The 24,193-nt window shown below is 41.9% G+C and overlaps 1 protein-coding gene across 4 annotated transcripts in view; it reads left to right on the top strand.

Moving 5' to 3' along the window:
• Positions 1-24,193, top strand: part of LOC149238266 (uncharacterized) — a 281,970-nt gene that overhangs the window by 57,473 nt on the left and 200,304 nt on the right. For all 4 annotated transcript variants that reach the window (XR_016246367.1, XM_089372971.1, XM_089372973.1 and 1 more), the window contains exons 2-3: positions 7,037-7,236; positions 8,219-8,350. Coding sequence is in view for 3 of the 4 variants with exons in the window: in XM_089372971.1 (XP_089229097.1) it covers positions 7,037-7,236; positions 8,219-8,350 (332 nt within the window). In the remaining variant the exon portion in view is untranslated. The remainder of the gene's footprint in view (positions 1-7,036; positions 7,237-8,218; positions 8,351-24,193) is intronic.

Here is a 24,193-nt window from a genome sequence, read left to right as displayed (position 1 = left end):
AGGGTACATTTCCAAACCCTACCTAGGTATGACGATGTGTGGGTGCCAAAACTTGATGAACCAGTGGTTAGTTGAACTTGAAGAGTGGAGGTGGAATAACGGCTTATAATGTAAGATGGAAAGTGGTAAGTATGGAATTAGGAGAGATGGGGCCACGCTATCTCAATCATGGCTTCCCAAGTAGTGCCCCTCCTATACTCGTTTAACCATTAGGGGAGGTCCCACTGGACTAGGATTGAAAATTAACCCCATATTTAAGGTGAGGGAACAAGATCACGGCCAAAACCCTTCTTTCTTCCAAGTTATCGCATAATCCTTGTCAAACGCCCAAATACAAACAAGCATAAGCACCCGATTGCAAAATGAATAGAGTACCTTTTGATTAGAAGCCCTCCTTCCAACATGTGCTCTTACCAGATGGGCGAGGAACATATGACTAATGCAGGTGGCTCAGATGTGAATGATACATCATCATAGGCTACAAGTGGCTATCAGGGGTTGCTGACTACCGATTGGAAGAGATTAGAGAAGAAAAATTTCTCCTATGGGGTCACCCACTTTGGGTGGGTCATAAGCCCCATGTCCTTCATCTCAAACTCGCCTGCAAGATCTCTCTTGCACTCCTGGATGAGCTTGTCTGCACCTATTTAAATCAAATTGTCCACTTATAGCACCAGAATAAGCGACTCACCTCCAACAACATTGTAGTAGAAGTTGGAATTTGCTTCACTCTGGGTGATGCCCAATCCCTGAAAGTAACTGTCTATTCTAGCATACCATGCCCGTGGAGCCTGCTTGAGCCCATATAAGGCTCTCTTGAGTCTGCATACATGTGTCTCCCTGCTACATGTCTCAAATCCCTATGGATACTCAATGTAAATCTCCTCCTCAACAACCCCATTGAGGAAGGCTGTCTTCAGGTCGATCTGGTAGATCTTCCACCCCATCTGCACTACTATAGTTGCAATTGCTTTGACAGACGAATATTTGGAAACTGGAGCAAAGGTCTTGTCATAATCGATCCCCTTTACCTGCGAGAACCCCTTTGCCACAAATATTGCCTTATACTCCTAAATGCTCCCATCAGTGCCATGTTTGATCTTGTAGACCTAGCGAGAGCCTACCACAGATTTTCCCTCTGGCCTCCACACTACTTCCTAGACATCATTTTTCGTGATGGAGGCATACTCCACCATGGCTTCTCTCCATACCTGCTGAGTGGCTGCCTCCTAATAGCTGGAAGGCTTGGCATCCAACAACTCCGTCATATGTGCCTATATCCTTTGTACCTTTGTGACTGTTTGCTTTGTCGAATTGATGTACTAGGAGCACCAACTTGCTCCTACGCCTCCTGGATCAATTGGAAAATAGTAAGTATGGAATAGAGAGAGACAAGGCTACACTATCTCAAACATGGCTTCCTAAGTAGTGTCCCTCCTATACCCATTTGACCATTAGGGGAGGTCCCACTAGACTAGGATTGAAAATTAACCCCCCATTTAAGGTGAGGGAACAAGATCATGGCCAAAACCCTTCTTTCTTCCAAGTTAACCCATAATCCATGTCAAATGCCCAAATACAAACAAGCATAAGCACCTGATTGCAAATTGAATAAAGTACCTTTTGATCAGAAGCTCACCTTCCAACATGTGCTCTTGTCAGATGGGCGGGGGCACATATGACTGATGCGGGTGGCAGAGATATGAATGGCACATCATCATATGCTACTAGTGGCTCTCAGGGGTTGTTGGCTAGTAGAGATGATAAAATAAAATTTTCTTCTATGGGGTCACCCACCTTGGGTGGGTAACAAGCCCCATATCTTTCATTTCAAACTCGCATGCAAGATCTCTCTTGCACTCCTAGATGAGCTTGTCTACACCTGTTAAAATTAGATCGTCCACATATAGCACCATAATAAGCGACTCACCTCCAACAACATTGTAGTAGAGGTTGGAATTCGCTTCACTCTTGGTGAAGCCCAATCCTTGGAAATAATTGTCTATCTGGGCATAACATGCCTATGGAGCCTGCTTGAGCCCATACAAGTCTCTCTTGAGTCTGCATACACGTGTCTCCCTGTTGCATGTCTCAAATCCCTTGGTTGCTCAATGTAAATCTCCTCGTCAACAACTCCATTGAGGATCGTTGTCTTCACATCCATCTGGTGGATCTTCCAATTGCTCTAACAGAGGAATATCTAGAAATTGGAGAAAAGGTCTCATCATAATCAATCCCCTTTACATGCGAGAACTCCTTTGCCACAAATCTTGCCTTATACTTCTCAATGCTCCCATCAACTCCATGCTTGATCTTGTAGACCTAGTGAGAGCCCACCACAAATTTGCCCTTTGGCCTCAACACCACTTCCTAGACATAATTCTTCATGATGGAGGCATACTCCTCCACCATGTCATCTCTCCACACTTGCTGAGTGGCTACCTCTTGATAATTGGAAGGCTTGACATCCAATAACTCTGCCATAAGTGCCATATATCTTGTGTACCTGTGTGGCTGTCTGCTCTGTTGAATTGATGTACTAGGAGCATCAACTTGCTCTGGTGCCTCCTAGATCATTTGATCTATTGAGATTGGTAGCTTGGGAGGTACTCCAAACCCTAGGGTACAAGGTTGTGGAGGAATTGGCACCACAAAAGTCATTTGTGGGCTAAGTACCCAAGAGGTGGGTTTTGCACCCAAGCTTGTGGGTGTGAAACCATGCATGGTTTTGATGACTTGGCACTTGGAGAATATGGGGCACCCTTAATGGAGCAAGGGGCTGCCAAGAACACCAAGAGAGGCCTTGTAGATTGCAAGAAAATAATTTTTATATGTTTTGTGTGGGCTAAATGGTTAGAGGATCAAGTCGGCCTTGACTTGAAGAAACCCCCTTGGAAGGGCTAGACGTTAGCCAAGAAAAGCATATAAATAAGGGAGAGGAGCATCCTCATTTGGCATCCATCATCCCACTCCTTTCTCATGTGATATACTGAGCAGAGAGGCTGGGTACTTCGGAAATAGCCACAACCCTTTAAGCCAAGCAAAGGAGAGGATAAGGACTGGTTTTGGGTTTCGTTCATGTGATTGTTTTGGGTTATGTTGGGCAGGTACAAGGCAATTAAGAATGGGCATAAGTAGAAGGAGAATTGGTGTTGAAATTTCTAAGTCTAATCGTTAGAAATTTAATCTGTATTCTGCTGGTTTATTTCTTCTACTTGTAAATTCTGAACAAGTTATTTAAAATATTTAATTACCGAAATAAACACAATATAGTCACAACATCTACAGATCATTAGTTGAAAGAAAACAAACACACAAGTGACACCGTTATTTTTGGACAAATGTCCTCGGAAAAACCCAATGCGGAAAAACCGATGCAACTATTATGAGGGTATATTATTATGCAGTATTTCCTTGAGTACAACTAGGTGCCTAACCGACTCACTCGACAGAGAAAAATACACAACAAAAATACTTGTCTATTCGGAAACATGTATTCAGAAAACCTGTCCCACGAAACCCTCTCCGGCAACTTTGAAGCTCAGCGCTAGCCCTTCTGGCCTCTGCATCAGCCTCTGTTAAAATTGGCAACTAGGGCCAAACTCCATGTGGGTCATCTTATTAATGGAAGCTGATATTTTTCTTGGATCCCTCTCATCAAGAGGTGTAGGATTGATCTAAAGATCATCTGATTCCAATAAGTATTCATGGAGATATGAATTTATTTGTGTTATGGGATAATTCGTCAAGGTCGGCCAACAACCAAATAAACCCCACTTGTGCTCAATGTTTTAGTATAAATAGAGGTGGCCTTCAAGTCATTTCAACACACTTGGGATCTCTTCCTCTCTACTTGTCGTTGGGTTTTAGTAGGAGGAGAGATCTTAAGGGATAACGCTGCCCTAATCCAGAGGGCAGAAGCCAGAACTATCGGAAACTGCCGGGATTGGCGGAATAGCTGGAAAAGCCAGGATTGTCAGAACTGCCAGGAAAAGCCGGAACTACCAGAACTGCTGGGAATAGCCAGAATTGCTAGAACTGCTGGGAAAAGTTGAAACTGCCGGAACTACCGGGAATAGTCAGAATAGCCGGGATTGCCAGAATAGCCGGAATAGCTGGGATTGCCGGAACTGCCGGGAAAAGCCGAAACTACGAGAACTGTCGGAACAACTGGGAACGCTGACGCAGAGGGCAGAAGCCGGAACTGTCGGGAACTGCCAAAACTGCCGGGAATAGCCGGAATTGCCGGAACTGTCAGGAATAGCCGGAATTACTGGCACTGCTGGAACTGCTGGGAATAGCCGAAACTTCTGGGAAAAGCCGGAACTGCCGGGAACAGCCAGAATTGTCGGAACTGCCGGGAACAACCGGAATTGTCGGAACTGCCGGAACAGCCAGAGCATCTGTCTCCAAAGGAGATCAGCATGCAAGGGAAAACTAACTAACATTGGGACAGTTGTATGGTACTTAACAACAAATACACCAAGCATGCAATGTTACAGCTAACATGTAAGGGACAACTAGCATGCAAAAACAAGCATGCTAAGGACAACAAGAATGTTAGGGACAACAAGCAAGCAAGATGCAGCCAACACATAGGTCAGTATGGCAACATGGGCAGCAATGGCACATAATGCAATACAATGATGGGTACAATCATGATTAATGAAGCGTGATGAGATGCAGCATAGTGATGATGGGTGCAGCATGGTGCAGTGCGGTGAGGTGCAACATGATGACGAAATGCAGCACAACGATAGGTGAAGGAGTCACCTTGGAGAATCAGTTGAAGCAGCATGTCTTCAACTGATCTTATGTATCATCTTCTTAGAGATGATCTATGCTCTTATCTAGATAAGTCAAAGTGTTGAATTCTGTTGTAAACATACTATTTCTCTCTCTCTCTTTGCTAAACTATTGAAGAACATATAAGAAGAATTGATCAAGGGTTTCCTCACATTGGGGTTTGTCCCTAGCTAGCGCCACATCTTGTGTCCTCGTGTCTTGGCATGTATTTTGCGATTTATGTTTATGTTCTATCTGCTGTTTACTTTAATGCTGATGTGATTGCTAATTTGGAAAAGATTGAGCTAACTGTGAAAATTGAAATAAATTGATCTAAGCATAGAACATACCTATAATTAGCAGCCTCCTGCTGCACTGCGTTAGCCCCAGGACCCTCTGCGTCAGCCCTTTGAGGCACTGCGCAGCCTCTGGGACACTCCGCGTCACTCCCTCTGCCCTCTGCGTGGATGATGCAGTCCCTCTGGGCTCTGTGCTGTCTCTGCTAGGCTCTGTTGGCCTGCTCTGGTTGCTGCTCTCTCTCTCTGCTTCTGCGTTGGTCTCTTGGCACTGTCTCTGCCTCTCTACCCAACCCAGTACTCACTGCTTCTCGCTGCTGATCACTGATTCACTTTTGCTTAGCAACCCTGCTCTAGCAAAATGAATGACTGATCACTCTGGTGTGTCTTCCAACTGACCCTCAAGCCTCTTATACTTTTCTCGTTGGTCCTTTAACAGTCGAGATTAAATCTCTAATCAACGGCTAAGATTAGATTTGGCTTGATCCATGACTTTTGGAACCTTCTAACCCAATTTTATATTAATACCCATTAATATTTTATTTTTCCTAAGTTTAGACTTAGGAACTCCATTAACAATATTAATTATTTTAATATCTCCCAAACCGGTTAGAATCTGCCCAAACCATTTCTGGGTCTTGGAGATCTCATGCGCTTTAGCCTCTCCACCAATTTTCATGGCTAGAGCACATCTGATGCTGCCCCAAATCAACAATAGGCCGAGGTCTAGAGCGCTGATCTGAGCATAAAAAGGAGAATTCTCTCTGTCAAGAAGGCTGAGACTTTCTGTGTGATTGCAGGTTGAAGGAAAGGTCTGTTTTGAAGGCTGAGTAGCCTAGTAGGCCTTCCAAAACAAGGCTGCATCTCTTTAAGGCAACAACGCAGGAGTAGGGTCTGTTGGTGAGGGTTTTCTGTGGTGTATTGCAGGTACATGATGCCCTAGACAAGGCCGATACTTTAGAGAGGACAGGCCCAGATCTGAAGTGTTTTGAGGGCTAAAAGAAGACGTCTTCAAGGAGGAAGGGTGCAAGATTGGAGTCCAGGTTGGACACTGTTTGTCTGGCATCTTAAGTGCAGTAAGGAGGGCTGCTAGTAGGTGTCAAAAGCAGCCCTAAGATCAGATTTGCGAAGGACTTCAAATTTGGTAGGAGAGGCAGAATTAGAGGCCCTAAGTGAAGCATCTTGTGAAGGACTAAAAAGGCTACTAGAAGGGCAGTTGTGTTGAGCCAAAGGAGCTGATCCTTGAATGGAAGAAGGGCAACCAGAAAGGCTAGTGAACAAGCACTAGTCTATTGTTGAAGGACATTCTATAGTGAAAGTGGGCAGCCTTCATGCCATAGACTTGTCTTCATATAGCAACAGAGGAAGGCAGAAGTGGGCAACCAAGGAGCTGTTCACAAACGGAGTTGTGAACAACTACAAGAAGACCCTATGTGCTGATGACTTGATGGACTAAGGAGAAGCTAGAGGTAAGCATTTGGAGCTGTGTTCAGTGACCTGAAGGACTTGTGATCATTGATAGAGGCAAATTGGAAGAGTTGCAGATTGGAAGCAAAAAGATCAACAAATGTGTTCAGGGTACGTGGACGGAGTAGCTGAGGAGTCGGCTACCTCAGCAAGTAGGGTCAGTTATATCTTGTTCAGGGTTGATTGGTTGTCAAAGGATTGACACCAAGCCCTGGTTGTATTTCTTGTATCAGTGATTTTATGAGGTCCATGATCCCTGGTACAGGAGCCCTAGACAGTTGTATTAAAGTTTGTTAATATAATGAAGTTGGGTCGAAAAAGTAAAAAGTTGTCTATTGTGCACTAGTTGATTTACTGTTGTGTTTATTCCACTGTGCAAAGTAGTCTTGTTGTGGCATTTGAGCTGGTTGTGTTAGAACACTAATTAATTCTGTTTTCTAATGTTCTTAAATCCCTGATTCTATCCTCTATTAATTTCTTTGCTTCAGGGACAAGGCGGAATGGATGGAGCAAATGTGGATAGCACTGAGAGTTGGTTGTATGAGTTGAAAGAGGAGGCCCTTCGAAGGGGTGTAAAAAGTGAAGTGATTGAAAGAGCATTTGACGGTATAAAAATCTCAGAGAAAATTTTGGAGATAGATCAGAACCGGCCAGAGGTGAAGCTTACAGTAGAGGAATATCTGAACAGGTATTTTATTTTAAATTCTTCTTTGTGCAGAAACAACTCACTCCTACAAATTTGAGCATACTTTCTTTTTTGGAAGAAGTGTTAGTTCATAACGCAATTATTTCTTTTTGGGCTTTCAGTACATTTGTGATTTTTGCAATGTCATGACCATGTATTTAGTGTTGGGCATTATTTAACATATTCTATGATATATCGCATAGTAGCTAGCTTTTGCATTTGGTACCATATTTCTCTTCAAATGATTTTTTTTTTAAATATGTTGCTTGGAACTTGCTTCTTCTCTGGTGCACTTTTACTTGGGAAATGACGGGACTTTGTTTAAACTATCATATATTATGATAATACGATGCTTTACTAATATAAAATTTAAGGGACATTTCTTATTGTAGGACTGCACTTTACACAGTCCTAAATCAGCACATTACTATGACCACTTAACATCTCTTGTAATGACTTAATTTTGGAGAAATTAATATGTGTCCCCTTGCAAATAGGCATCTCTAGTAGAAATCATTGATCAACATGTCATTCTATGTAAAATTTGTGTATTTATTAACCCCAGTAATTTCATCTATCTCTGACAATTAAATTATCATTGGGGTGTGGTTTTGTGTATTCTCTATACTGTTTTAACATCTGTGATGCCATTAATGACCTTCCTGAGTATATCTACATTCATACGTACTTGATACATAAATTTGCACTTGTAACTTGACAACTTGAGTATGAGGATGATAGTTTTGTGTAGAACTCAAATGTTGTTGTGGCAGACAACCTCACAAGTTTGAGTGTACATGAGAGGTGCAAACGATCAATTTGACAGGTCTCCAGTGATATTATAGATATGAATGGTGCATGGGACATTTGATCTTTGTCCAATTTCATGAAATATTAAATATTATAGTTTTATTGGTGTCATTAATTGTCTATTTCAGCATTTCCCAATCTTGATTGTTTTCTTGTCTTTTTGTGAGCATCTCAGAATGGTGACTGATGAAAGGGTGGCAAAAGGAGTAAAGGCTTTTAGGGAAAATAAGGCACTGCTAGAAGAGATTTCGTTGAAATATGGAGTTCCTGCTCCACTTCTTGTTGCTATTTGGGGGATTGAAAGCAGGCTCGTACACTTTTGTTAACCTTTTAAGCAAGTTTCTACATTTTAAAAGATTCAAACAGTTGTAGGTTTATGTGCTTCAATAGGAGAAAACTTTTATTGTTGTCTGGGAAGATGGAAATTGCCAGTTTCTAGATGTACATTTCATATTTTTTGCAGTTGAAATTGTGGCATTCTCCATTTCTGTTAAGATTATACTGAATAGCTTTTCATCTTTACTCTTTTCCATAATGGAATGAGATCGAACACCTTTGAGTAGAATGAAAATACTTTTTACTGATTTCAAGGAACCTGTAATTTGATGATCAAAGCGAGAAAAGCTACATGAATAGAAGACAGTATCTAGCTCAAGTAGTTGAAAATGTTTTATAGGTGATGGAATGGCCAAAGTATTTTGATTATAGTTTGACAAATGGGCTACGTTCTAAGCTGATTACCTTGATTTCAAGCATTCCCAAATGTCATAATTCCCTTGTTTGTCAAAAATAATGGCTACAGTTTTGGAAAATTCTGTATTATCCCTTTTTATTATTTTCGTTAAAATATTAGGGATTTTACTTCGGCAAAATTATTCCATGAATTACATCCAAAAACACCATAAAATGTGCAGAATTTTACATGATAGATATTGCCAGCAAATTAATTAAATTTGCAATAAAGACCCAGAAATGAAATGAAATGAAATGCTGCAACTCAAAAGTACACATGAGAAATGGCAGCAAACTCAGCAAAATTCAGCCATATTATATTAAATAGGGTTCTGAGAACCTGATACAAACACCAACAAATGGCTAACAAAAGCTTCTGGTCTTCCATTACATCACTGGAAACAAAGCCCAAATTGGAGATTTGGGTGATCCCCACTTCCAACCCACATATCTGCTCCAGATCTGTTCACCAACTAATGCCGATGAAGCTTTATGAGATTTCTGAATGAAATCTCCACAAGAGTGAGTTGGGGTTTCATCCAACACACCAAGAAGCCCAAGAGCTTTTGTCCTAGCGCTCTCTGAACCTGAAAACCATGTTCACAAAAACTCTCCAAGAGAAAATATTCCAAACCTAGGATATCCCAAATGGCTTGCTTTCCACTCTTTTAAAGATTTGATGGATCTCTCTTCAACCTTCTAGAAGCACTTTTATTTAATTATTTTATTTTCATCCTAGAAGCTTCTCCCTTTTATTTTATTTAAGTGACTCTTTTTATTTCATTTTAATTAAGTCACTTTTAATCTTGGAAAAAGGATTAATCTGCATCTATGATTCCGTCGACCACTGAAAGTCACTGGTCATCATCCCATCTTGTATATCTCCATTCTAGTTCCAATGAGCTATTACACTAAGGTGTTTCTGCAAATAATCTGCTCCAAATAACACTTTTAGCATATTTAATTAAAATATGCTTGATAATAACCCCATTTTACGAGAATCGTCGAAATACAATAGAACCAAGAACGAACTATGCGAAATTGACCTTGATAATGAAATATAGCTAACGAACCTGTTGTTGCTCAGATTGTACAGGCACCGTGACAACCGCTTAGGGTGGGGGTTGACACTCTAATCCCCGCCCACTTCGTTCTAGCTGTCTCCCAACAACAGGCTATGGGGGGTAGTCACTATGGAATGAGGCGAAGGAAAACAAGTTGGAAACCATTTGTTTGGGAGATACGAATGAGTGGCCTAGTTACTTGGTTAAATTTAGCAAGATTAATGATTAGATTAGATTTTAAGTATGAGACCAGTGCCTTAATGGAGTCACAGTTCTTGCTTATGGTAATTTGAAACCAACTGGATGGACACCCGTTGCTTGAATGATTAACTATCCTATATGATGTGCAAGTCCTAGGATCTATGTGAGATGCAGTGATCTTGGTTTATTTTAATTATATGCCTAGTCTAAGTATGGCCTTCCCTTAACTATTTTGAAGCTGGGCTCCAAGGTAGGTTGTGGGAAGGAGGCCAACAGGAAGCAAGCTAGGGCCTAATTAACGATACCTTTTGTTGTGCTCTTATCACCCGATGCCTCCAGTGTTGCAGAAACTATGGCTCTAACGACTGTAAGGTCACCGTGTTAACCATTGAAGAGTTACGAAGCCCCTCAAGTTAGGTGAGAAGGGTTGCCCTAAATTTCTATGAATCTAGCTTATGCTAGGAGGTAATTTTTAATGCAAGCTAGATCTAGGATGCTTATGCAAGAGATTATGAGTGAGATTATCTTGAATTAAGATTGTTTATGTTACTTAAGTACTTAGTGTGAATTAGCTTATAACGAGAGTACTTAACAATGATGAGATGACAATCTTGAACAAGATAAATTGCTTTAGAGACATCAATGCAAAACTTCAACAAATTCTCACAAGATGTAAAATGCCAATTTTTCAACAATGTTCGATACCACTTTAAGATAAACTAATCACCATTCAAGATAGCCAAATGAAAACTTAGATGCCAAGATTTAGAGTGATTACCAAAGACAAAGATGCCAATTAGATTCCAATTATCACAAGATTAGATCTAGAGCTTAAATGTAGGAGTGCTTTAGGTGCCAAATTCCGGAAATTTTACAAACTTAGAGTAAACCACACAAGTGTTAGATCTCAATAGTTAAATCAACAGTGGTACTTCAAAAAATTTCAGCTCTTTTTAACGTTATGACCGCAGTAGAAAAATGATTGTAAATTATAAAATTTGCCCAACATATGGAGTACAAAACTCTCCAATGACCAATATAAGTAAATTCATGTGTCTAGCTTACTTTATGAAGATGCATTCATTAATATTTCAGACCTGTAATAAGTTATTACAACAGTAAATTGACCCACAAATCAGCGAGCTAGAGATGTCAGAAACAATGACCAATATACCCAAAATAGTAAAATTCCCCCAACTTGAAAAAAAAATAATTTTTACGGTTTTTAGAATATGATTTAGAAATTTTCAGATTTGATTTATTTACTACAACAGTGAATAATTGACAGATCAAGAAGCTAATGTAGTTACAATCAATGCCAAAATTTGCCTAGAAATAGAAAAATTTACCCGAAACTGAGAATTTCAGGTTTTAAACCCCTTATTAAGTGTAAGTTTCAGAAATTTCAGATCTGAAAATTTGAGTTATGCAGTAAATTCCAGCAGGCATAAAAGTTAGATCTAGGGTAGATCCGGGATGCTCAAGTGGCCAAAATTTATGAAAGTGAAGATTTTGCAATTTGAAACAATTTTGACCATGTAACATGTGATTTTAGGGCTTTAATTATATTGATTTGACTGCTGTAATAAATCAGAGATAAAATTAGGGTTTAGAGGTCAAACCCTAGGCCCAAGACCTTGATGCTTACGTTCCCAAATTTTTCAAAATTTCTCCAATGTACTTGGCACCTGAAAACACAAGATTTGAGCTAAAATTGTTGCAAAACAAATTGTTAGAGATAAAATGCCAATCCTTTGAAAAAAAACACCTGTTTGCAATGAGATTTAGCCCTTGTAGGGCATATGGCTTTCTTAATGCTTGCAAAATAGATTTCAAACACTAGCCCTTTTAGGTTGGGTAAGGGCTAGGGCCTTCAGAAAATGGGTTTTTTACCTGATTTGAAAATAAGCAACATGCAAAATTTCCACAACTTGGTATAAAAAGATGCAGCGAATAAGACCTAGTATAGCGAAATCCCAACAACAATATATGTGACAAAATAAGATAGAAAGAACAGCATTAAAATGTACTTACATGTATAAGAATATATCCAACCATCCAAACACTTGCCATCGAGAAGCTCCAAGACATGAAAATTATTCAAACATCAAAATTCATTCCATGCTCCAAAAATTCGTCCACCAAGAAGGAATAACGAAAATCTCTAGAGAGATACAAGTCCAAACCAAGTGATGATGCTAAAATGAATTCACATCACTTGTATTTATACACTTCTAATGAGTTAGATTTAGCTAATTAGGCCTACATTAGCCCCTACAATAAAATAATATGCAAAATAATTAACTTTTGGTGACAAGCCCACCAAACTAGCTCATAAATGAAATAATAAGCCTCTTAAGAGGTTAGATGATAAATAATACATGGCGTAGGGCCCTCCAAGAGGCCTGATGAGGTCCACAGGTGCCATAATGAAGAATAGGACCCTCAAAAGTGATGGACAAAGGGTTGACCCCTTGTTCTCCAAACAATAAACCTGTGGTGCTCCCAGTGGGTGTAGGGGCACAATAATAACTTCATGGGTCTCCAAATGAGTCGAAGATACTTGTAGATTATCTGTAAGGGCTTTGACGATGGTGTAGGTGATGGCACATCATCCTACAAGTCCTGGGTTAGCTGTCAAGTGTATGGTACATCTGTGGGGCCGACTGGGCAAAGGTGAACTAGGTGTATCTTCCTCGTCCAATAGGTGAATCTTGATCAATCTCTAAACATCCTTGGGGATCCATGGAGTGCTGTCTACTATTGTGGAGGCCTGTGGCTCTCGACACACACCCTAAATGTGCCAATGTGGCCCTTTGGAGGGTTAGGACCCTGTATAGGGAGACCAAACCCAAGATGGAGACCATCTGCAATTCTGCATAAGATCCAATGCGTTCCCTAGCCTTCCAGTACAACAAGTTATTAGAGAAATTGAGTAAATGAGCTTACCAACCATGGACTATAGGTGGGGAATTCATAATGGCTTGCCCTTCCATAATGGGCTTCGGGATGTGCCAATGTCTCCTAAACTTCAAATGGGGTTAACCAAGTATCTTATTAGGTGGTTTCTACTTTTAAAGGGGATAATATGTTCAAAGTACATCCTTTAAAAGGTGGTGGCATGTGATAGAGAGGTGAATGAAGTAGGGGATGAGAAGGGGCCGGCTTGGGCCACATGCTGGGGTGCAAGTGTAACTAATAAAAGGGAAGCACATGCTTTTGTTTATAATGTATAGGAGGGAGTAATCGTGGTACATGAGGTGCCCCAGCCTTGATTATTCCACCCTTCTTTATATGCCTTTTGCCTTTTAATGATTTTTCTTTGATTAATTGCTCGGTGCTCAAGGGATAAGAGAACGATGTATAAGATATAGCAGTGAATACCCCCTTTTAAAGTAGGGCGGTTCACTGCCCACCAGGGGTTGGGACAACCATGGGTTCCTATATGATGAAGGAGGCTCATAGAACTTGTAGGAACTAGGGTGATGGCCGTTGATTTGGCGTAGCATCGGATGTGCTCTAAGCCTCAAATTTTGCATGGAGGTTTGGGCACATGCATTCCAAAGAATCCAAAAACCGTTTTGGGAAATTCCACACGGAGACGATTATATTAAAATAATTAATATTTTTAATGGGGTTCATAAGTCTAAACTTAGGAAAATTAAAATATTAATGAGTATTAATCTAATTATGGGTGAATCTTCTAGATAAAAACGGAGATAAAGTCAAAATGATCTGAGCCTTTGATTAGGAGTTAATCTAGGCCGTTGGTTGTCCAACAGAAAGATATAAGAAGGGACTTGAGAGTCATTTGGAAAACACACCGAGAGATTAAGAGATGGAATTTCTGAGGTGAGAAGTTGTCAGGAGGAAATTATGATCGAAGAGATCCTTTGTAGTAAAGGGGCAGGGACAGTGATCTGGAGGAAGATTTTCAGATCCGGAGAGGTAGTAGCAAGAGGCTGAGTTATTCCAAGTGCAGGAACTCGCGAATGCAGGAACTCGCAAGTGCAAGAACGCACGAGTGCAAGAACGCGCTAGTGCAGGAACACAAGTGCAGGAACGCGTGAGTGTAGGAACGCGAGTGCAGGCACACATGATTGCAGGAACGCGAGTGCAGGAACACGAGTGCAGGAACACGAGTAGGCAACATGGGTGCCGAGGTTGCTTAGGGAATATCTCTGCTAGATTTTCTTGCTGTTTGGAATCTGGATTGCCTGTTGGGCATCCATAGATGTACTCAGATTTCACTGCTGCTTAATAATAATAAACCCTCATAACTGTTGCACTGATTTTCCTGCATTGGATTTTTTCGGGACATTTGTCCAAAAATAATTGTCCTATGTGTTTGTATTTCCTTGCGCAGTTTCTATGTTTCAGAATCATATTTAATTTTGTGTAGGCTGCTTCAGTAATTTACTTCAATGTTTCAAGAAGAAATCTGAAATAAGTTTGTAATGTAATTTACGATCTAGGTGAAGTAGATTCAGTTGGTTGCAGTAGGATTCCTGAGATTGTTAGATCTAGGAATTTTCACATGGTATCAGAGCTATTGATGTGAAACAGGAAGAGCAGATCTAACACTGAAGTAAGGGCCAATTTGCTGCAACAAGCAACAATTTGAATTCCCTGAGGGATTGCACAGTTCTAGCGAGGAGGGCTATATTTTCATGGGTGTCTCTCTCTGAGTGAGTTGACAGAGAGGTAAGACTGTCGGATCGAGAATTTGCCAATGTAGAGGGAACCACACAGAGCATCAACGCAGAGCTAGAGGGACAGTTTTTTGCAAGCTGAGTGCTGAGTAGAAAAGTCATCAGAAGAAGGAAGCAGATTACATAGTGAGGAATACTTCCTCATTGATTTTTTGCTGAGGAAATCAATATTTCTCATTTGCTGAGCAGCAGAGGAGAAGCAGACTTACCAAATCCATCAAGGAATGCGTAAGGCAGCCTAGGAGCTACGCAGTAGGGAGAAAGAGGGAGTTGTTCGACATTTTTCGGAGGATATGGCAACCAGTGGCTTGAGGGATTAGGATAGGTTGGACCGAGCTTCTAACTACGTCATCTGGAAGGCTAGAATGTCTTTCCTTCTAGATAAGCATGCCCTCAAGACGTATGTTGGTAGTGTGGTAGCTGTCCCTGCGGATGTAGATCTGCTGAAAAAGTATAGAGCTGAGATGGCGAAGGCTAAGGGGATGATCTTGGATGGAGTCAAGGATCATGTGTCACGCTGCTAGTAGAGGGAATGCTAAGGAGATGTGGGATGCCTTGGCCACATTGTATCAGGGATATTCTGAGTAGCGGAAGATGTACTTGGAACAGAAGTTGAGACCTGCGCAGATGCAGAAGGGAGAACGTGTGGATCCATTCCTCACGAAGATGAAGGAGACCTGTGATGAGTTGTCAGTTGCGGGGCATACACCTTAGGATTCAGAGTTAGCGACACTGGCCCTAAATTCTGTCTCGGATGAGTGGCAAGTCTTTGTCCAGAGTATCTTGGGCAGAGCAACATTGCCTAATTGGGATGAGATGTGGGAATCTCTAAAACAAGAAGAGCTGAGGAGAGACCTAGTCAAGATTAAGCTTGACGGAAGCAGCAGTAGCAATGGGTCGAAGCCCAAAGTAGAGGAGGAGGATAATGCAGCCCTTGCATCGAAGGGGCAACAGGGGCAACAGAGACAAAAGAAGGACGTCTCCAAGGTGAAGTGTTTCAGATGTGGCGAGATGGGCCACTATGCATCCCAGTGTCCTTTGAAGAAAAAGGACAAGGATGAGAAGCATGATCCTAAGGTTGCAACCACAAAGATCGAACAGGAGGAGGAGTTCGCCATGACAGCCAAGATACCTCCAGGAGGGAGGTGGGTTGATATAGAACTGTAGTTCGATAGAGCTACAAATGGGCAGGATCCTTGAGGAGCCCACCTCTTGGATCATCACCTTGCTACGAGAGCCCATGATCAGTAGTAGTGGGATGGAGGAGTTTTCAGTTGGTGCCATGGAGTGTTGATTCGACAGATGCAGTAGTTAGCAGCGCCAAAACTTGAGCAACGCAGAGCAGAGAGGCAACAGTGCATGGAGGCACAATGCAGAGCTTCAACAGCGTAGTGGCTTTAGAAGACAGCGTGGGACTAGCAGCAGTCAGGCTTTCAGCACCGAGGTGTATCCACGGGATACTTATCCAGTTTTGGGTGTTTTCAGTTGCTTCTCTTAGCAACTAAGTTGTAGTATGGATGCAATGTTAGTAGTGGTAGTGCTAGCAGCATAGAAAATGTAGCATTTGAGAGGGAGCTATAGTACAGATGTAGCATTGCAGTGGCAATGTCAAAGGTAGCAGTACAGTAGCAGCAACAACGCAGTGGTTGGTGGATAGCATGTCAGACATCAGCAGCACAGAGGATGATGATTCAGAGTTAGAGCAGTATGCTCAACAATATATTGTTAGAGCACATTCCTTGCTAAGAGGGAGTGTTGATTTGGGGTAGCATCAGATGTGCTCTAAGCCTCAAATTTTGCAGGGAGGCTTGGGCACATGCATTCCAAAGAACCCAAAAACCGTTTTGGGAAATTCCACCCAGAGACGATTATATTAAAATAATTAATATTTTTAATGGGGTTCGTAAGTCTAAACGTAGGAAAATTGAAATATTAATGGGTATTAATCTAATTGTGGGTGAATCTTCTAGATACAGATGGAGATCAAGTCAAAATGATTTGAGCCTTTGATTAGGAGTTAATCTAGGCCATTGGTGCTCCAACAGAAAGATATAAGAAGGGGCTTGAGAATCATTTGGAAAACACACTGAGAGATCAAGAGATCGAATTTATGAGGTGAGAAGTTCTCAGGAGGAAATTCTGACCGAAGAGATCCTTTGTAGTAGGGGGGCGGGGACAGTGATTTGGAGGAAGATTTCCAAATTCGGAGAGGCAGTAGCAAGAGGCTGAGTTATTCCCAGTGCAGGAACTTGTGAGTGCAGGAACTCGCAAGTGTAGGAACGTGCTAGTGTAGGAATGCGCTAGTGCAGGAATGCGAGTGCAGGAACGCAAGTGCAGGACAGCGTGAGTGCAGGAACGCGCGAGTGCAGGAACGCGAGTGCAGGCAACACGAGTGCCGGGTTGCTTAGGGAATATCTTTGCCAGATTTTCTTGCTGTTTGGATTGCCAGTTGGGCATCCATAGATGTACTCAGATTTCACTGCTGCTTAATAATAATAAACCCTCAGAACTGCTGCATCGGTTTTCCCGCATTGGGTTTTTTTGGGGACATTTGTCCAAAAATAACGGTGTCCTATGTGTTTGTATTTCCTTGCTCAGTTTCTATGTTTCAGAATCATATTTAATTTGGTGTAGGCTGCTTCATTAATTTATTTCAATGTTTCAAGAAGAAATTTGAAATAAGTTTGTAATGTAATTTACAATCTAGGTGAAGTAGATTCAGTTTGTTGCAGTAGGATTCCTGAGACTGTTAGATCTAAGAATTTTCACGATGGCCATGATGATGGAGTAGAGATCATGTATTGGATTTTTCCCACGTGCTAAATGTGTTTGTCCCGACCATCTTTTGCATTTTGTGGTACACTTTCCTGTTGAATGTGGCCAATTATTCTTTTATCTTTCTTTTTAGCTACATCAATCTCCGGGGCATCATTCCAAGCCCAACCCAAGATGTGGGCAAGCGGAAGGGGAGAGCTCACCCTATGTGGACCTAGGTGGGAGAAATGATGAATGGGGTAATAATTAGTGGAAATGGGGTAATATATGCGGTTGGGGGAGCAGGACAACACAACCTAAATCAGGGTTTCCCGTGAAATACTATCTTTAAAGCCAAATGGTTAGTAAAAGAGATCCCATGAGACTAGAATCCAAGGTTAACATCCAAAAGGGGTATAGGGGGCAGGAGCGCAGACCTAGCGCACTCTTTTCATCGAATCAACCCATTAATCCATGCCCAAAAGTGTCCATGATAAGAAAACTACAATACTCAATTATCAAATGACAAGGCATACCTTTAGGTTTGGGAGGCCCACCTTCAAACATACGATCATGGAAAATGGGAGAGGGACCAAATGGTTGCCTCAGGTGGCAGAGAAATGGCACAATGAGTCAGTGTGTGACTGCAAGGGGCTGTCGGCTGAGGACCATCTTGGAGAAAAAAATTCTTGTAGGGATATCACCCACAAAATGGTGGGTAACAGATACACAATTAGATCCCTTATTGTATTTAGAATTTAACTTGATTATGAGATCCACAAGAGATATCCGATTTAACAATGAGCAATAAATCCACTTATCCAATGACAATAATGGCAATGAGAAATTAAGAGCATTAATCCACAATGTTACCTAGAGCAATTCTCATCAACAATTACCAATCCAATTAGAGCACTTATGTGTGTGAATGCGAGTGTAACTAGATGCCAGTGACTGAAATTGAGCCCAAATCACTTCAACCATGAATGATTATGAATTATAAAAGATCATTATCCAATTTTAGAGACTTCAGAGTGATTTATTACTGCTGCAACCTTGTTTTTAGAGGTTTGCAATTTTATATCAACAGTCAAGAAATGGTGCGAAATGCCATAGGTAAACAAGAAAGCCAATGCATTCTGTTGATTTGAGGTAGCATCAGATGTGCTCTAGCCACGAAAATTGGTGGAGAGGCCAAGGCACATGAGATCTCCAATACCTAGAAAGAGTTTGGGGAGATTCTAAACAGTTTGGGAGATATTAAAATAATTAATATTTTTAATGAAGTCATTAAGTCTAAACTTAGAGAAAATAAAATATTAATGTGAATTAATATAAAACTTTGTTAGAATGGTCCAAAAGTCATGGATCAAGCCAGATCTAATCTTAGCCGTTGATTAGGGACTTAATCTCGGCTGTTGATTTGTCAACGAGAAAAGTATAAGAGGAGGCTTGAGGGTCACTTGGAGAACACACTGAGGGAGACCAGTCAGTTCAATTTCTGGAGCGGGGTTAGCTGAGAAATTGAACCAGTGGTCTGGTGAGCAGTCAGGAGGCAGCAAGTATGGAACAGAGAGACGAGATCAACCACTAGAGATCAGCGCTGAGGCAGGAGAGGCAGACGCAGGGCATTTCAGGTAGACGCAGAGGCAGCAGGAGACTGCGCAGTCATTAACTGGGCCTGCGTGGGTGACGCAGAGAGGCCCAGGGTTGACGCAGTCAAGCAGGGGTTGATGTAGAGGGTCTGAGAGCCACGCAGAGGTTAGCCGGGCTGATGCTGGGATTGGAAGAAGTGCTGGAGGATTTTTCTCTTTGTGGGTAAGCCAGTTTGGCACCTTGTTGTACTGAAGAATTGCCAAATAATAAAAACTTCCCTTGCTGCACCGGTTTTTCCACATTGGGCTTCCGGGGACTGTTGTCCAAAATATGTGTCAATGTGTTGATTCTTGTGTATATGTTTGTTTCTGTATTACGGTGTGATATCTGCAACAATATTTATTTTAATGTTTATTGAAGTAATTTCATAAATAACTTATTGTGGAATAAGTAGGAAAAGTAAATCAATTGCTGTAGTGATAGAATTTTCACATGGTATCAGAGCGAGTAATCAGAGACAGGAAGGGAAAATCAGTTATGGGTCAAGACCACGATGCAGAGGCATCCATGTCAGGGGACTCACACAGATTTTCAGAAGATTGCACAAGAGAAAGAGATTTCAATTTCTCTATGTTAGCTTCCAGGCTGGAAGAAGAAGTGGCGTGTATGACTAGTGCTGCATCATCAGAAGTATGGTATATAGATAGTGGAGCCTCGTGGCATATGACGGGAATCAGGGAGTGTTTCTCAGAATATCGAGAAGAGAAGATGAACTTTCAGATCACCATGGGGAACAAGGCAAAGTGTACTCTAGTAGGGAAGGGTACCATAGTCTTTCAGACAGAATCGGGAGAACGGTTCCGTGCTACAAATGTGCTGCATGTACCAGGATTGGGGATGAACTTACTTTCCGTGTCACAACTACAAGGCAAGGGCTATGACATCTACTTCATCAAGGAGAAGGTATACGTCAAACACCCGAGCTGAAAAAAGAAAGTGCAGATTGGGATCAAAAGTAATCGGTTGTCTAGATTACAACTAGAATCACCAATGGCACTAATAGGCAGTCATGGAGAGAAGGACTTGAACGAACTATGGCACAGAAGAATGGGTCACTTGCACCATGGAGCTCTGAGAATTCTCAGGAGCACTATAACAGGAGTTCCAGATCTGAGTGCGGAACAAGATGATGTATGCAGGGGATGTGCTCTAGGAAAGTGTGCCAAGGCAACATTTCCTAGGAGCAAACACAGGGCCAAGAGTGTACTAGGATTGATACACTCAGATATTGACGGACCTATGTCCGTCAAAGCTCTCAGTGGTTCCGAGTATTTCCTTACCTTCATTGATGACCACTTAAGGAAAACTTGGATTTGTTTTCTAAAAACCAAGGATGAGGTTTTCTGTTGATCCAAGGAGTTCAAGGCTCTCGTGGAGAATCTGACTGGGAAGAAAATAAAAGTTTTGTGCTCAGATAATGGTGGAGAATATGTTGATAAGGACTTCACTGATTTTTGCGCTAAGGAGGGCATCAAAAGAGAGTGGACAGCTCCCTACAATCCGGAGCAGAATGGGGTAGCAGAAAGAAAGAACAGGACTATTGTAGAAGCAGCTAGGGCCATGATGTATGATCAGGATATGCCAAAATTCCTATGGGCGGAAGCATGCAACACAACAGTCTATGTTCAGAACAGGACTCCTCATCAGGCATTGGGCAAGATTACTCCAGAGAAAGTCTTCACAGGGAAGACACCTGAAGTCAGTCATTTCAGGATATTTGGGAGTTTAGCATATTGTCGCATACCCGAAGAAAAGAGGAAGAAGCTGGATCAGACTGCGGAAAAGGGATATCTGGTGGGATATAGCGAGAACGCTAAGGCATATAGAATCTATCTTCCAGGGAGCAGGAAGGTAGTAGTACGACGAGATGTAAAGTTCATGGAGGATAGGGCTTTCAGAAGATCTCGCGAGATGCCTTCCGAGGAGTAGTCAAAAGAGGAGTCATTGGTTAAGCCTCTTCAACCAACAGAAGTAAAGAATTCTTCCTCAGAACAGGAAGATTCTCAGGATGAGGAGGAGGAGCGAACAAAAGCACCTGCTGGCAGAGGAAGAACTAGCAGGGAACTTCGTCAGATTCTGCGAGATGCAGAGGACTTCATCGATGCACCAAGAAACAATAAGAGGGAGCGAAAACAACCAGATAGATATCAGGCATTAGTAGCTCAGGATGGAGAGCCTGCCAATTTCAAGGAGGCAGCTCAACATCAGGTTTGGCTAGATGCGATGGTAGAGGAATACAACTCCATAATGGTAAACGATGTCTGGGAGGTGGTGCCAAGACCTCAAGACAGATCAATGGTAGGTTCAAGATGGATCTACAAGATCAAATATGCTGCAGACGACAGTGTTGAGAAATACAAGGCCAGGTTTGTGGCTAAGGGGTATGCTCAAAAAGAAGGGATTGACTATGAGGAGACCTTCGCCCCAGTAGCTAGGTATACATCTATTAGGACCGTGATATCTCTTGCAGCCCAGATGGGATGGGAGATCCATTAGATGGATGTCAAAACGACATTTCTGAACGGGGTAATAGAAGAGGAGGTATACATTGAACAACCAGAGGTCTTTGAAACTCATGAGAAGAAGTCTCATGTATGCAGATTGAAGAAAGCCTTGTATGGGCTGAAACAAGCACCGAGAGCATGGTATGGTCGAATAGATGGCTACTTGCAGAAGATGGGATTTGTCAAGAGTGACGCGGATCCGAATCTCTACTATCTGGTTGTAGAGAACGAGCCGCTAATTTTAGTATTGTATGTGGATGATATTTTTTTGACTGGATCATCCAGACTCATTGGGGACTGCAAGAAGAATCTAGCCACAAAATTCGATATGAAGGATTTGGGACGAATGCACTACTTCCTAGGGTTGGAAGTTTGGCAACAGAAGGGAGAAATCTTCCTTGGGCAAGGGAGGTATGCTACAAAAATCCTAAAAAGATTTGGGATGGAGGACTGTAGACCTATGGCTATGCCAATGATCACCAACTGGAAGAAGATTGATGCATCAGAAGACAAGGATGTCGATCCCACCCTATACAGGCAGCTCATAGGGTCCCTGATGTATCTGGTCAATACCAGGCCAAACATTTGCTACGCTGTAAACACCCTCAGTCAGTTCATGGTGGAACCAAAGAGGGCACACTGGGCAGCAACCAAACACATTCTCAGGTATTTACAGGGAACAATTGATTATGGGCTATTGTACACTAAAGGTAAGGATATCAGTTTGAGTGGATTTATTGATGTAGATTGGGCAGGAAGTTCAGTGGATCGGAAAAGTACCTCTGGGTACTGTTTCAACATTGGATCAGGAATGACCTCCTGGTGTAGTAAGAAATAGAAGTTCGTGGCTTTGAGCTCATCTGAGGCAGAATATATGGTAGCAAGCACAGGTTCGTATGAGGCCATATGGCTTAGAAAACTGCTGGTGAACCTATTCAGAAAGAATATGGAGGCGACCAGGATCATGTGCGACAATCAGAGTTGCATCAAGCTCTCTGAGAATTGAGTGTTTCATGATAGGTCGAAGCATATTGATATCCGGTGTCACTTTGTTAGAGACTGTGTCCAACGAGGAGTTGTACAGTTGAACTACACTCCTACAGGAGAATAGGTGGCGGACATCCTCACCAAGGCCCTTGGAAGGACAAAGTTTGACTACTTAAGGGAAAAGATGGGGATGGTGAAAAACCCGTTTCAGAAGCATAAATGGGAGTGATAGCAACACGGATGAAGAGGAAGTTGCAGTGCGGATGCAGTGTTGGGAGAAAGGACTAGCAACAACACAGATGCAGAGGGAGTTGTCGTACAGATGCAGCAGTGGCAGAGCCATGGGCGGCATTACAGGATGCAACAGTGCAGAGGATGATGAGCAGCAGGCCTAGCATCAGTACAGGGACCGATGCCGGATGATCAAGGTGATGCTAAGTGAGGAGTATTGCTCTAGCACAGTCCTCGCTAAGAGGGAGTGTTGATTTGAGATAGCATCGGATGTGCTGTAGCCACGGAAATTGGTGGAGAGGCTAAGGCACATGAGATCTACAATACCCAGAAAGGGTTTGGGCAGATTCTAAACAGTTTGGGAGATATTAAAATAATTAATATTTTTAATGAAGTCCTTAAGTCTAAACTTAGGGAAAATAAAATATAAATGTGAATTAATATAAAGCTTTGTTAGAATGGTCCAAAAATCATGGATCAAACCAGATCTAATCTTAGCCGTTGAGTAAGGACTTAATCTCAGCCATTGATTTGTCAACGAGAAAAGTATAAGAGGAGGCTTGAGGGTCACTTGGAGAACACACTGAGGGAGACCAGTGAGTTCAATTTCTGGAGCGGGGCTAGCTGAGAAATTGAACCAATGGTCAGGTGAGCAGCCAGGAGGCAGCAAGTACGGAACAAAGGGACAGGATCAACCACTAGATATCAGCGCTGAGGCAGGAGATGCAGACATAGGGCATTTCAGGCAGACGCAGAGGCAGCAGGAGACTATGCAGTCATTAACTGGGCCTGCTTGGGTGACGCAGAGAGGCCCAGGGCTGACACAGTCAAGCAGGGGCTGACGCAGGGGGTTTGAGAGCCACGCAGAGGTCAGCCGGGCTGACACTGGGATTGGGAGAAGTGCTGGAGGATTTTTCTCTTTGTGGGTAAGCCAGTTTGGCACCCTGTTGTACTAAAGAATTGCTGAATAATAAAAACCTCCCTTGCTGCACCAGTTTTCCCACATTGGGCTTTTTCGGGGACTGTTGTCCAAAATAACTGTCAATGTGTTGATTCTTGTGTATATGTTTGTTTCTGTATTACGGTGTGATATTAATGTTTATTGAAGTAATTTCGTAAATAACTTATTGTGGAATAAGTAGGAAAAGTAAATCAGTTGCTGCTGTGATAGAATTTTCACACATTCAACTTCCAATGATATTCACTTGATTATAAGACTGCTTAGATTCTATAGATCAGATTTTTATTGTTCATATCAGATCTCAGAAAAGCATATATCAGACTTGAAATAACTCAGAAAATTAGTGAT

The sequence above is a fragment of the Pinus tabuliformis genome, chromosome 8 (assembly GCF_031772625.1).
Source record: "Pinus tabuliformis cultivar Carrire ecotype Pingquan chromosome 8, CPIR1, whole genome shotgun sequence".
In the NCBI taxonomy this organism is placed as follows: Eukaryota; Viridiplantae; Streptophyta; class Pinopsida; order Pinales; family Pinaceae; genus Pinus; species Pinus tabuliformis.
This window is presented reverse-complemented; position numbering and strand designations above follow the sequence as displayed.